Source organism: Enoplosus armatus, chromosome 11, assembly GCF_043641665.1.
Source record: "Enoplosus armatus isolate fEnoArm2 chromosome 11, fEnoArm2.hap1, whole genome shotgun sequence".
In the NCBI taxonomy this organism is placed as follows: domain Eukaryota; kingdom Metazoa; phylum Chordata; class Actinopteri; order Centrarchiformes; family Enoplosidae; genus Enoplosus; species Enoplosus armatus.
The window spans coordinates 5,684,350-5,699,865 of NC_092190.1; the positions used below are offsets into that span (position 1 = coordinate 5,684,350).

General features: G+C 39.8%; 1 protein-coding gene across 2 annotated transcripts in view; it reads right to left on the bottom strand.

Moving 5' to 3' along the window:
* pdia5 (protein disulfide isomerase family A, member 5) overlaps positions 1-15,516 on the bottom strand; it is a 46,420-nt gene that overhangs the window by 23,706 nt on the left and 7,198 nt on the right. Inside the window, exons 2-8 of one of the 2 annotated variants that reach the window (XM_070915152.1) lie at positions 13,452-13,578; positions 10,768-10,855; positions 4,815-4,898; positions 4,621-4,666; positions 3,228-3,320; positions 2,243-2,303; positions 1,132-1,199 (exon numbers count right to left, since the gene is read on the bottom strand). In XM_070915152.1, the coding sequence (XP_070771253.1) occupies positions 1,132-1,199; positions 2,243-2,303; positions 3,228-3,320; positions 4,621-4,666; positions 4,815-4,898; positions 10,768-10,855; positions 13,452-13,578 (567 nt within the window). The remainder of the gene's footprint in view (positions 1-1,131; positions 1,200-2,242; positions 2,304-3,227; positions 3,321-4,620; positions 4,667-4,814; positions 4,899-10,767; positions 10,856-13,451; positions 13,579-15,516) is intronic. The other variant, XM_070915153.1, reaches the window with a different exon arrangement.

Here is a 15,516-nt window from a genome sequence, read left to right on the forward strand (position 1 = left end):
CAGTCTCTCGCAATAAAATGCACACTCCTGTATAGGGAGTTTGTATGCATACTGTTAATTTCTAGTTGAGAGGCTTAAATTTTCACTACTCATAAGCTTGATAACTAAACAAACATGATTAATTATCTTTTCATTAATTTCCTTTTTTTGTGCTTTGTGTGAGGCAAAGACAACACGCTACTCTACTGCACCGTCTCCTCAGGCAGCTGCCTCTCTCTGCTCTCATTGTACAGGACGTTCTCCGTCAGACTCTTCTGGCGCGTTTATGAACACAAAGCATTTGTTTTCCTAGCTGATCACATTGGCCTCTGGTTGCGTTTGTGCTTGCATTTCTCCAGTGCAGTTAAAAAACATTTTAACAGCTGGGAACAGAGCACCCCCACCCTCCCCCAAGTTAGTTTGCTATTGTAATACTGCCTGTCTGCAAACTGACAACATGGGTCTTTAGGGGACCCGTGAGACCAGGGAGGAGAAGAAAACGGGATGAAAACAGGAGGGAAAGGAAAACTTCGGAAGTAAACACAAAGACTGGCCTGGCTAAACTGACATTTAATCCATACAGAGGTTGTAAGCTTCAGCTGGAAGGACATTAGTCCTTAATTGTGGCTGCAGGTGCCAGCTAAAAACCAAGTAAGACACACATTTATATGATTTCACTGATTATATAACTGTACAATAATATAAAGCACTAAAATCATTTAAAACAGATTGCTAGGGAAGATTGCTTGGCTTTTGAATGAACTACTGTAATTGCTCTGGTGGGTCGATGCAAACCAAAACACAGATAAAGTATAAATCGAGTCCAGCAGAGAGGGGGATCAGGGCTTCTGAACTGCCTTTAAAGGCCATGGTTATTATCCTGATGAATCAAAACCTATGGTGCAAAAGTTGCTGAGGTACTGAACTTGAGAAGTTTTGCAGAAAATACAACCAAGGAAAGCTTTCATTTAGGCCAGACTGACAGACTCTGTACTCTTGCGGATTGCCAAGCGAACCATCCAGACATTCAGTGCTGACACATCTCATCTAATCTGCGAACATCAAGGAGAAGAAGGACGGCTGCAGATCAGAGACAGTTAATGCAATAAGACAGTGGACCAAGTGTGCAGGGGGGACATTTAGTAGACTTACATATTTCCCCTTTGTCTCCGTGGCTGCTTGCTGAAAGATGGGCTGCATTCTCTTACAAACGCCGCACCCTGCAACCAAAATACAAAACGCAACAATAGAAGTTATTACAGAGGACTCAATTTGAACCATTGCTCTGACACCGTCGATACAACTGTCAAAAGACTTCCCATCATCTGCCAGGGGAATTGTGTTTTTTTGTCAATAGCAGCTTGCAGTGTGCTATCTGCTGTGAAAGATATGACGTACTGAAAACCACTGACCATAATAACAGAGTACAACACATGGAAGAGCCCACAAGACAATTAACTCCTCATTGACTAAACACGATTTTGTTCTTAAATGGTGTTGAAGTAGGTTAATCATTTAGCCAACAAACATATGTATTTAAATATAAGCTATTTGAAAATGTCAGGTGGTGGGCAATTCGAACAATTTTCTGATATTTAACACACTACATGATTAAAGTCGAGATGAAAAATGCCTTTTTAACCCTTTTATATCATATATTCCCGGTTATATTGTGCACCTATTTGACAATATATACCAAAAAAATTACAAAAAATTATTTTCTTTGTATTCTTATATCAAATCAACACAGCATAGTACGTCGGTTTAGACACACCCACTTTTCAACGTTCAAATCAAATTCCTCCTAACGTTATGTCCCGTCTGTCTATCCCGTTCCACTCAGAAACACGCCACGATAGGGAAACTAGATACTCTCGAAATGCTGTTTCATCTCGACTTTAATTGAAAAATAACTGGTATTAATCAGTAATGAAAATTCTCACTTGTTTTTGTCCTATTCTTGATCAGTTTTTATTCTCAAAGATGAGAAAGTGTCTTGTGTGTGTGTGTGTATTGATTATGACAGTGTATTATTGCCAAGTATGCCCAAGTTCATTGACGTATTCCACATACTGTAAGCTCTCTTCAAACAAGGCATCTTATACAGTAAGTTTTTCATATTTTCCAGACAGTAAGAGCCGCTGTCAGTTTCTCCTGGCACACCGTCTTCTGATCACAATATGTTCAAGCAGTCTAGCAAGGAGAGCACCACTTGTCCCAGATACTGTGAGCTACTGATCACCGTGATAATGAAGGGACTCACAGGGAGCATAGAACATCATGAGGATCGGCCTCTCCTCTTTCTTCAGCAGCTTCCTGAAGTCCTTAAAAAGAGTTAGAGAGGGGACAAGAAGGTGATTAAGAAGCTTATTACTTATGTACAACAAAACATATGTACATCACATAACATGGCTGAAATGGTAAATGCTAAATTCATCCAAGAAAAACATCACTAATGTTGAGTACAGCTAAAGTCAATGATGACATACAACATCTGACAGCTTGCTCCAGGGTTGATATCCCAAAGTATATCTCTGTTTAGCATACAGGGCTTTAAAATAACGAAGCACACAATCATCTTTGCTTTTTCAGCAATTTATTAGACTGTGTATATTACAGAGTCATCACATCAGCAAAGAAAGACAGCAGGTAGATCAGCCCCCATACCAGTTTCTCTTCCTCATCATCACCTTCATGAGCTCAGCTACTTCCTAAAATAAACTCCATATTCAGCACAATCCTTTGTTGACACCTTCAACAAGCCTCCAGGCATGAGTGGCCGAGCAGGAGATGACCAACAGTGCTGCTGTTTCATTAAATCAAAGGGCTTTGAAAAAGTTGTATGTATCTATGAGTGTCTTAGGTTGTCAGGCTGTGGGTGAATGTGGGGGCGAGTGCCATCTGACCTGGCTGGACTAGAAATGTTTTTTTCAGGCTATTTTAGTAGACTTCATGAACGACGCTGAGCAGCTCTTTGATGATAAAACCCTGATATGTTGCTTTTATGTGTGGGGTTTTGTGTTGCAGAGGTGGACATGCTGCTGTTTCAACTTCAAAAGCTGATCAAACCCTCAACAGGACGGGAGAAGGGAGGTGGACCCTGCATCACATTAGACTGCTTCCTCTCTGTCTTTAATCACAGTAACTATACGTGAACGTTAATATTCTGGTTGTCTTTGATTTACAGTGCAATGAAAGCTTCTTTATCATTAATTCAAAGCTCAAAGGTTGTTTAGGCCACTACTTACTTTTTCTTTCTCTATGTGGACGATATCTCTTGCCTCGGGGTTCTCCTCCCACAGTGGGGGTCCTGAAGGGTCTTTCAAGAACGCTACCATCGACTGAATGGAGTAAAAACAGAGAAAAGATAGAAAAGACAGAATGATGTATCTGTGAGAGTCTGAACAAAGGCAACACTTAGATCATGCAACAACTTGTCGCTGGCACAAAGTTATCCTGTGAACAATAGAGTGGTGACGGTGTACTTGAGTGTTGCAGAAGTCTCTCCTAAATTTAGTACAGGCGACGCTGGAGGCTGTGCCAGGTGCAAGCTCATATAGACCAACATGTTCGTGCATCCAAGAGGTGTCAAAACTATTTCAAAACCTTTAAGTGTCTGGTAATGGGCTTGGTAAAGTTCCCTGTAAACATAATGGACCATATGTCTGCGGAGGCAACAGCAGGAAATATTTCATTCAGCAGAGTTACAACAATGGCACTGTGGACACGGGTGGAATATTTAATGATTTTGATTTTATTATCAGAATTACTTGGTAGTGGTTTAAACTGAGACTTTTGGTGTTTTATTGTTTCAGAGGCCGTTCCATCTGTCGGGGAAAGAAATGTGGGAAAAACAGCAGCCAGCAGAATGATAAAATCATAACAGTCAAAAACAAAGGAGCAATAGTTCCCAGATGTCCTTTTGATGGGTTTCTCATGAACTCAGATGAAACCAACAAGTCACTTCTACATATTTTAGAGAACATTAATCAGGGCTGAACAGTTTATTGTTTATTGATTTTCAAGAATTTAAAATTGAAATAATTGCAATTTTGTGTCTTGCAGAGAAAAAGGGAAAAAGTTTTAGTTGGTGACCATCTGGCTGTAGCCGGCAAAGTTAGTAAGTTTGTCTCTATGCTCTCTGAATACCAGTGTCTGTACTATTTATGCTTGGTCGAAGATGGTTTGCCAGAGAAAGAAGTGGCACTCTTTTATTTTCCTCTTTTTCACTGGATGAACTGTATGTTAAGCTTGCTTCCCTAGCCTATGGCACGCTAAGACAGTAGACAACACTGTGCAGAAATATTGGATTTAAATGTTGATTTCAAGTTCAATATTCGCTCTTTAGCTGCTAAATGCTCCACTGTGTCCACCAGCTCGGTGTGGCCAAAAACTACGTTAGAGCGGTGAGAGTGTAAAGTTGAGAGCTGGATAGTTAAACAACTAAACAGAAAACTAGCTATGGTTACTTAGAATTTGACTTCTCTTCAACTGACTGGTCTGAAAAAGGAACCAGAGAAATGTGATACTAGAAATGTGAAGAGCCATTAGTAAATAATAGACAGACACAAAGAGAACAACAGTGCTGCACTTGAGCTGAAAGCTTGTGTAAAGACTGCAGGATTTCAGCTGTGCACTCACCTTGAAGGTAGCAGGTCTGTTGTACTCTGTGTGGAACGTCCCATCTCTGCAAGACACACCAGGCACAGTGCTCACAACACCAGGAGTAAACGGTGAACAACATGCTTCTTCAGCTGCGAACACAGTATTACTTTCCAGAAAGCACTGGAGTGTGGAAAAGTGTCTGACAGCCAGCTGAGTTTCTGGTTACTCACTTGTAATGCAACAGCTCTGCTCCTCCACGTTTGGAGCCCGGGTCCACCTTCACTTTCTTACAGAGCTTACGGCCCTCTGAATCTCTGAGAGAGCGCGAGATTAAAATACCAAAAAAAAAAAAAAAAGAACAGTTAAATTGTGGAATAATCTGAAACGATCTGATTCATACAATCACTTTGCATTAACAGAACAATGCAACGTGTTCTGGAAAATGCACTTCTTCTCATTAAAGAAAGGGAGAAACATATGATGGGACTGGCTCAATATCCCAGAAAGACACATGGTTAAAAATGTATAAAGTAAATCATTTACCTCACTAGATAAAACACAGCTATAAAAACTAAAGCTTTAATGTCATCCATTACTTCATAGACAGGTTCAAATAGCCCTGTATTTAATAAAAAAGTTCAATCATATGCAAAGACAAATTTTAACTAAATGCAGACTTTAGTTAAAATCTAAAATTTAGTAACCATTAACTATTGGAACAGATCATCATAGAAAATGTATTTGAACTCTCCTAGGTGAAACGGTTAGCACAGAACTAGTAGGAGAATATATATCCATCTAAAGCTTATCATCTGCCTCAGCATCATCATGTGAGGCATTCTTTTTCTTTCTTTGTTATATAAGAATACACTTTTTTTACACATTATTCATTATTTGTATTATGCACTTAATTCTGCTTAAGAATACGCTTTGCCATAATGTTTTTTGGTCACAATCTCTTTCCAATAAAGCTTCACCTGCACGAAGACACAACTGCATTAACTTTTCATCAGATCGATGCACAGTGTTATACCAACGAGGCTCCCTGCTCCCTTTATTAGTTGCTATATGAATGCAATGCTGATTACAACCTACTGTATACAGCGTGTCAGCATACAGAAATTCTCTGCTGTATGAAGGTTTAATTCTGTAATTGAAAAAAGGACAGAGATGGAAAGGAAATAAATATGCATCTAGCCACCTACACGTACTTCACACTTGCTACAGTACTCTTCCTCTTCTGTAATAAAGAGCAAGGAAAACATGCATTAATTGAGAGAGAGAGAGAGAGAGAGAGAGAGAGAGAGAGAGAGAGAGAGAGAGAGAGAGAGAGAGAGAGAGAGAGAGAGAGAGAGAGAGAGAGAGAGAGAGAGAGAGATCTTTGCTGGAGAGAAGGTGGAATTATATTATGGCTCCAAGACCCGCAGCGAGCCAAATATATGTTCAGTGTGGTTTTGCATTATATGAGGAAGAGTACAGGATTACATACAGTATTTGAGGTAATGACTGTGCGCTTAACGCCATATTCTGCTGAGTCATGAAGGCAGATGGCACCAGTCGGGGCACACCAGGAGCAGATGTGACCTCGACTTGTATCTGGAGATGACGCGCAGTCATCCGATTCAAAACCAGTCTGCTGCTTCTAACCGCTTGAAACACTGCCACAAGTGACAAAGGCAAGGAAACCCCAAAACAAGTAAAACGTAGACAAGTAGACTCTTTCCAGAAATTCTATCTAAAAAGATTTTTGTTAGATGTCATGTATTATGACCTTACGTAACTATGCTTAGTAATTTGACAAAGAAAAACCAATCCTGAAGCCAGTCGACCTTTTATATTCACAACTAAACACACAATATAGAGGCAACAATGCATCAGCTGTCTGCAGAAGGAACTCCTGTGTGTTAAAATCTTTTAATGCAAACATCTTGAATATTATGGTCACTTGCCATAAATTAATATCCACTTCTCTTTAAAGTCATTTATTATAAAATATGCCATCATTTGCTGTTTCCAGCTTCTCAAATGTGAGGATTCACTACTTTTCTATGCTTTAGATCATTGTAAATTGGACTGCTGATTGTTCAAAACAAGCAATTTGAACACGCCACCTTTGATTCTGGGAAAAATTATGGGATTAATCAATGATAAAAGTAAGTTGCCGCCCAGCTAATCAGTAGCGATGTCGTGGTCATGATTTCCTGCTAATGATTTAGTATCTACTGACACAAAGTCTGATCTGGTGCAGTTTAAAACAATATTATCATTTTTCCTACATTTTACAGCTTACAGTGCACACTCACCCTACAATAGACTTCCCTTAAAATCTAAATATTTTGATAACTGAACAGCTATTCTTTAAACTTCATAAACATAGCCTGCATCACAGCTTTTATTTTATGGATTCCTATAATGTTTTGTAGAGTGTCATATAGCATTTTATAATATCTATGGAGAGGAGGGTCAGAGTGGATATTTTTTTAAGGCACAATGTAAAGTGTTAAAAACTGAACTGAGCTGTACAGTGCTGGCATGAATAGGCCACACACCTGGATACAGACTACTAGAACAAAGGACATGGACTTTCAGCCTCTTACTCATTTCGCCACACATACACAGTAAAACTGACTGAGAGAAAAAAAGGCAAATGCCATTATGTTTCTGAACTGCAGTTTCTGTGAATCAACCAATGACACAGCGGTATTCTTCAATCACAGAACAAATGGAGGCCCCGAGAAGTTAGAATGACTCACTGGCTAATGTTCAGCACAGAAAGAAAAAAGGCAGTGGAGGAGTGGCAGTTCATCAGAGGCCCGTCCACCGGATGAGCACAACTGTTGTACATTCACCTCTGGGATAAAGTCAGTCAATGTGTCAGCGTCAAAACTCCAACGCTGCAGTGAGCAGGAGGTCTGTGGCTGTGACGTAGGAAAGTATGAGTGGAGGCTAAGCAGGGGGAGAGGCCTAATAAGAAGTTATAACGTGCTGACAAACAGATGAGGTGAGGAGATAAAGTGTAAGGGTACAGTAGATGCCAAGAAAAACTATTATCAAATTTTCTTTTAAATAGAAACTACAGCATCTGAGTCCTATAGTTCAAATAGGTTGATCACTTTCAGTAGAGCCTTGTATGCCTTGGGTCTATACAGCATCGTATAGTAAGTTCATTATGATCTGTCTGATGTAGTAGATTCTAGGAGATTCTGCTGTTAAATACAAACTACTAGAGTTAAATGGTAACTTTAACTTATATAACTTTATTTATCAGAACTCTGGTCTTGTTTTTTTTTAGCTTTGGCCATTGTTGCTCTCGGTTATGATAACATTGTACACACCAGGTGACTTGCATAGATCTGGGAACGTGGCAGCGTTAAAAAGCAGTCCAACGATCAGATAAGTGTCAAACAAATCTCCAAACAGCCATCTCAGTTTACAGACCAAAACCCTAGTCAAACTTTGACTTTCATTTGGGGTGCGTTCACTTTGGATTTGACCTCCAAATAAAGGGGCAAATAATATGGCTATGGTTTGTTTGAACGATCAAGTTTCTGAGTGTGAACCTTTTCTTCTACTTTTGTGACATATTATTTGGTTGGACGTACCCAACTAAAAGTATTTGACACAGCGAGGTGCACATTTTAGATTGAAGAATCATAAAAATAAAATTAAAAAGTTGGAGCCAAAACTTCGCATTAGGCCAAAGTCAACAGAGTCCCTTTTGTAAAGGATTAATAATGGATTCATCAAGCAAAGAGGATGAAGCCCTGCATGCCATTTAATTATTACTCTTCCAAAACACAAATCCTAATCCGTGCTGTGCCTGTTTGTGCTCTGTTATTCCCATTGATCCAGACAACACTATGTTTCTTACCATGTTCTATGTGTGTTCTGAATTTCAGAAGAAGAAAGGGAGCAGGGAAGCACAGTCCTGTACTTCCTTCCTGTATGAGATCATCCATCCCTCTAGCGGATCTCAGTTGGCCAACACTCAGGTCCCTGTCATCTGTTCAAAGTGTGTCATTCTGGCCTTGGTGGCCCTCTTCCTTGGCAGGGTTGACCGTTCTCACGCTGTGATATGCGCTCTACTCTCTCTTTCCCTCTGTCCACCATGAGCTCGCAGCTGGAGCTTCGATTTGGAACCGGCCCATTTGAGATGGTGGAGAAATACGCCAAATAGCACAATGCTTCGCTACAGAGCCTGGCACCGGATCCGTGTGTCCTGCAGTAATGAACCCTTCTCGCTCTAGCTCCCCTGGCAGGAAACTTGCCCAGTATAAATCTCTGCTTAGCATTAGCACACTCTCTAGCATGCTGAGAAGAAGGAAGCGAGAGATGATACCATACTCTCCCAGGCAAAAAAAAAAGTAAGCGAGTCAAAAAGTAAAAAAGGACATATCATTCAGTGTCTTTGAAGAGAGACATGGAGACCAACAGTTCTGACAATTCCTTTTGACTGTTTTGAGTTAAGTTTCTCTTCCTTTCTGTCCGCCTGGTCTTCGATCCCGGATAAGCTTGAGAGAGATCGTGAATGCTGCAATGAGCACCAGGTGTCAAAGGGGAGTTACTGCCTTCCTCACAGTTTCCTGTTTTATGATATATTCTTTCCTCTCTGGTGAAGAAGACGGTTCATGCAGTTGATGGGTTGACAGGTATAAAAAGAATTAAACAAACGAAGTGGAACTGAACACCAGGAAGGGCAGAAAGAACAACAAGCCAAAGTCAGATCACTGGGGAGCAAAGCAAGCTTAGAGAAAACAATTCTTGCTGGTGTCTTGGGAGTATCTAGCCTTTGCTTAATGTAAACACTTCCACAGTGTGGGCTGGAGATAGATGTGCTGCAGAAAGACAGATGACAGATGTATTGTTCTGCCTTTAAGGGGAAAGAGTTATTGTAAAACAATTGTCTGTATTTCCATAGGGCTGTAACTACTGATTATTGTTTTAATTCCATTAAATATCTGTTGTTTATTTTTGGAATGATAGATTTAGTCAATAAAATGTCAACAAACTGTGAAAAATACCCATCATGATTTCCAAGAGCTGAAGGTGATGTCTTCAAATGGCTTGTCTTGTCCAACCCCCCCCCCCCCCAATAATTCAATTTACAATGATATAAAACAGCAAAAACCAGCAGAATTGTGAACCAGCAAATGTTTGACACTCTTATTTATTGCTGATTATTATTTTCCGTCAATAGACAAGGGCTCAGTACTGTGCCTGAATACAATTTTTGTATCAACCAAATGGTGTCCATATGTAGTCTGCAAGTGTCAATAACTATGTCAAGTAGAGCTAAAACTAATTCATATTTTTATTATCGATAAACTGATTAATGGTCTATAAAATTTCAGAAAACTACTTACTACACATTTCCTAAAGTTCATGGTGACATTTTCCAATTGCTTGCTTTGTCAATTTTCAATCACATTAAAGAAAAAATTAGGTTTGTTAAAGTTTGGCATTTTTGCTTGAAAAGGGGACTTGATTTATAGATGACCATAATAGTCAGATCCATAGTCTTGTTTACTGGCAAACATTTCAAACAATACCTAGCCCTGGAATTGATAAATAGATTGTGATCATTTTAACACTACATACATGACTGATACCACTAATCAGTAATACTTACAACACACACAAAACCTCCTTGATGGGAGGCATAAAACCAAATTTAAACAAAAAGAAAATGAAAGATACAGAAACTCATATAGAAACAAATAACGACTTGGATCATCATTCTTGGACTTCACCATTGGTGGGCAAAGAAAGGCCACACAGCATTAAGCAAGTACCTTCCTCATCATTAATTTAACATTCTAGGATAAGACTTACACTATGAAAACCCAGAAAAGGGAGAACTGAAATTGTATTAAGAGACGTAACACATTAGACCGGAAGCTTCAATAGCTTCAATAAGTGCGTGGCCTCCTGTCAAATTGTGCCTGTATAATAGAACCAGTGGAACAAGGCCATTTACACCTCTGTGGAAAAGCCATAAATTGTGCAGATGGATGGCAGCAGAGACATTCTTGGGAGGAGTAAATTGCTTGGCCTTTATAACTGCTGTCAGAAAATTCCTTGGACAAAAGAGACGGTAATGTCAGGCCTGACAGAGAGTCAATGGGTGTGATGGAGGGAGAAGTCCTACGACGTGTTTTTAAAAAAAATCATCCCATTACTTACCCACAGTTGACCCAGGCAATAGTCCCTTGGCCCTTTACTGTCTGGGCCACATCTGATAGCAGTTTCAGGTGGGAGTCCCCTGATGTAGCTACAGACACAGAGAATAAACCGTGGTCAGCCTTGTTACCAAAACCGCTCAATAGCTCAGGACAACCCAGATCATCGAGACACAGAGGACACTGTCATGTCAAACACAGCGAAGAGGAATTGAGTTACAGTGGAGCTCAGTGTCTTACTAAAGCACCAAACACAGAAGAAAGAGATCACTGAGTTTGGAATGGAGGGGTGATGGAAGTGGGTTTTCTAATACCTTTCACTGGATGGGTTCAGGGAGTGGGTTTAAGTTACATCAGCTTTCAACGTCTTACAATAGTGTGACTAAGCGGGGGATGGAGGATTATATGGTGACACAAAGACTGTGCTGAAGCAGAACAAACTTTTCCGCTAACGGGAAGCACAGCAGGTATGTTTTGGCGAACTATAGTTTGTACCTGTTGAATGCTGCTTACTACCATATTCTTATATTCATGATGAACATCAAGTGTGAGCTCATTCAAGGACGACATGGAGAGTTCATGACCACCAGAGACTTGCACAATCTAGCATGTCAGAGAGAAAATATGGCTGAGCTGTGCAGTTTGCTTTCTGTGTTAGGAAAGAGGAAACTAGTGTGTAATAAACTGCACCAGCTACAACAACATACACAGTAATAATACTGATTTTCATCAGATATGGCAAGCAAAGCAGATTCCTGCAAGTAAAGTAAACCAAGTGTAATATTCTAGTCCTTGTGTAACCCAATACATCATTTTTATACTCCCCCCTGAAACCAAATGTGTTTTATTCACTGCATAAAGGGAACAATTCCTCTCAACGCTCCAGGTCAAGGCTATATTTAGATTTAGGGGCACTGCCATGACTCCCCAGGGTCCCGCCTTGCACCGGGTTGGTAACGAAAACATCTGGTAATTCAGTGTCAGTTTATTACTATGTATGGAGCAGGAGGCAAGCACATACTGAGGGGCAATAAGCTCATTGTTAAAGTTTGATGGGAGCTAACCAGAGGAAAACTCAACAGGGATGTGACTGACTGCAGAGGGTCAGAGGCTGGTGATGAGTAAGGAACAGGGTGGGCAAGACTGTCTGTACTCGAGGGGGAATGAACGTGATGTGGCTAGCAGTGGTCAGAAAACCTGCATGAGGTTTGATTAAAGAAGGAATGTTTATGTGACGCTGCAGCCAGTGATCAATCAGAGCCGCTGCTCGATACGTAGTCTTATCCGATGCCCTGACGCAGGCTGATATGGGCCATGAATTATGAAATGAATAAATCTGTGGCTGCGGGGCTCTGAGAGTCTTCTGCTGCTTATTGAGGGATAGGAGGGTCTTTTGAATGAAAAAATTAGTAATATGAAGCAGCTCCTTCTACAAGCCTGCAGAATGCAGTCCTTCTTCTCAGAAATATACAAATGAAAATGGTGCATTAAGGGGTTCCCTTATGGTTGTAAGAAAACACTGCTTTATAACTGTTTGACTGCATAAAGTGTTTTATTTTCTATTTAATGACTAAGACTATTTAATGACTCTCTAATTCTTCAAGATGAGCATTTCCAAGTTCATTACTGAGATAGACCACTGCGATCATCCCTTTAAAGCAGGCTGCAGACTAAAGCTGCACATAACATTATTTGAGAGGGTGGTCCACAGGACCATAAGGTGTTTTAATGTTGCACAATTACAGAATTTCGAATTATTACAGCAACAATTGTGACATACCAATGGAGACAATTAGCTGCACTAATGCATGGTTATTAAGTTCTCTTACACTAGCCATGTGAATGCACCCACAGTGTTTGTTGTGTCTATAATGTTGGAATAATCGTGCCTGTACTGTACTTACTCACGCACAATGGAAGGGAATGGCATTTAAATGTCATCTTACATCTGTAACTTGTTACAGTCTCATTTCTCTAACTTAGATCATGGAGCAACACATAATGTGGGCAGAGACAGTCTGTGCATCATCTCCTGTTGTCTCAAATGACATTTCCTTCAAAAACCTTATCTGTTGGGAGGCAACTCTGGTGTTTTTCAAACACAACTAAAGGCTTTAGTGGTGACTGTCACTTTGAAAATATAAATATCATTTCACAATCAACTTCTCTGATTACAATAAAATGATTAGAACTGTATGTAATTACGCACTTATACAACAACATTATGACGTCAGCACTAATGTATGACAATTTTAATCCAAGAGTAAAACAACAGAAAATGTATAGTTAAAGGGGGCATTTTTCGAGTTGTTTGTATTGGCTAACATACTTATGTCTATGAAATTCCTGTGATATTACATATAACACCAAACCTCTGCATTAACAAGCTGTTTGAAAGTCATTGAGATAATACAAACATTATCCATGAGCCATTACTATGATTGTCTGGCAGGACTGCTCTCCCACCTCCTCCCATGCCAGAAACAATGTATGCCAAACCAAAAATATATGCTGTTACATAAGAGATCATATGTAGTAGCATAACATAACATCTCTAACAGAAAATGCCACCTCACAACTAGCCAAACAGCCCCTTTATCATCCCATTTAACCAGGTGTATATTCTGGTAAACTCTACAGCCCAATCCAAAACATATCCATTATGGGTGGATGTCATTCTCTTCTAACCTGTCTTGGTGTAGAGCACCAGAACGTTGGTTCTCGTCCTGAGCAGCTTCTTGAAGTCTTTATGGTCGCTGACTTTCTCTACGAGAGGAGACACCTTCACTGCCTCCAGCACTGGCAGCAGCCACACCTGGTGAAAAACACAAACCCAACTGTTACCAAATCAGTCGTGGGATGATGCCAACACACAGCAACAGGGCTGTTTATCAGGCCAAAAGGAAGCCAAATGTGTAGGAGTATTTAAAGCTGTCATCGAATGTCTGGTCAGATTTGTGTACTTTGATCACATAGTTTGAGATTCAAATCAAAACGTATTAACAAAAATATATTATTTAGACAATATTACCGCAGAAAATGCTACTGGCCAGATTTTTTATTTATCTTATCGTTTATTTTGTATATTCATAGTCCTCACAGGATGATTTATAATATTTGTGGGGACCCGCTGTACTTTCTGCCCAACAAGAAGTTCATACTGTTGGTTGTAAGAAACCTTTAGTGGTTGGTTTGGATTTAAAGACTTCCTATAAAATGAATGTAGCAAACTATGTGGCAAATAAATAGATCAGCATCAGTTTGATATAAGTGAAATGAGTTTGATGCAGAGCTACGCTCTTATAACACTGCAGCGGTGTTATAACAGCATGGCACTCCGAATAGAAGGTCCATGCGGCAGCGGGGGCCGAGGGCTCTGGTCGCTGGTCGTATCTCTTTGCTGTGACTCATAATTGAACATCAACAGTTTTCAACTACTATGGCACAAACAAGACAGGATATTGCTTCCAATATCAAACTGTACTAAAGGTGGCTTCAAAGAAAGCAACAAGTGGGTACATCTGCATCATTAGTCTGAGTGGCTCTTTCGGTTTTCCAAATACTGGTGGTTGGACTAATGGTGTGAAACACCTAATATGGGAAACAAAGCCCATATTGAAAGGCTTGCACTTTAATCAAAGAGAAGTAAGAAAAAAAGATAAACAAGACAGATTACACTCAAGCCATATGAAGTTAATTCCATGCATTCTAATCGTCTCTGTGCCGTCACCATTCATTAAAAAGCCCTTCCTTTCTGCCTATGGAGAACTAAATTAGACACCAAACATCGTCTGCTCGCTCAGCAGATCCTGTCTGATGAGTGATATCACCTGGAATGAAAACAAGCACCTGTCAGGCTCCTTTTCTAATCTAATTTTAATTCCCAACTGGATGCTCTTCTGGGTTGAGTCTGAAGGGAATCTTAAGGCACTACACTTTGCACATCAGTAAATTTCAAAATTAACATAGAGAAGGCAAAGAACAGAAAACAAGTGCCCAGTTCTGTATATACATATATACTATATAGTCGAAGCTAATTATCAGTCCCAAGTATTATTTGTGTTGAGCTGGTTTTATTTTATCAATTGAAGTCAGTGCATGAGTCTGATTAGGTGGATGTGATGACAAGATAAACACAAGCTGTGTCAGTACTCGGTTTGCGAAGGGGGGGGCTAATTAGAGGCTGGCTGGGTGTCACTTGTCTGCATAGGTGGGCATTCAGTGGTTATGAGAGAGAAGGCAGGCTTATTTCTCCAAGTAAGACAGGAAATGTGATGCTTGATGGCTGCATAGAAGGATTAAAATCATGCAAACTGAACAGGGTTCTTACTTAATCTCTCACTCTCTCCCTAAATATTTAAACATTTATTACACTTATCCTCCTGCTACAAATAATGACAAGTTAAAGTGGCAATAGCTATCCAGCCTTAATGGTAATAATGGTATATATAACGCTGACGGGAGAGGGAAATATAATGTGGTATAATATTTTTCAATACAGAAAAGTGATGAGGTGCATCATGGAGATGAAACATGAATCCCAATACCAACTAAATTATGCTGTTTTTGTTTAAATACCTTATATAAAAGATGGGACAATTACATACATTTACCTTGTAAACATGCCCTTATTCTGGGCTAGACATAAGCACAGTCAGTTTCACTGACGATGATACTCCACTGAAAGAGTGTAAAATACTCTTGAAAAGTGTGTAGCTTGCTAATTCACAGAAGTTACAAAGGAACCCAATAG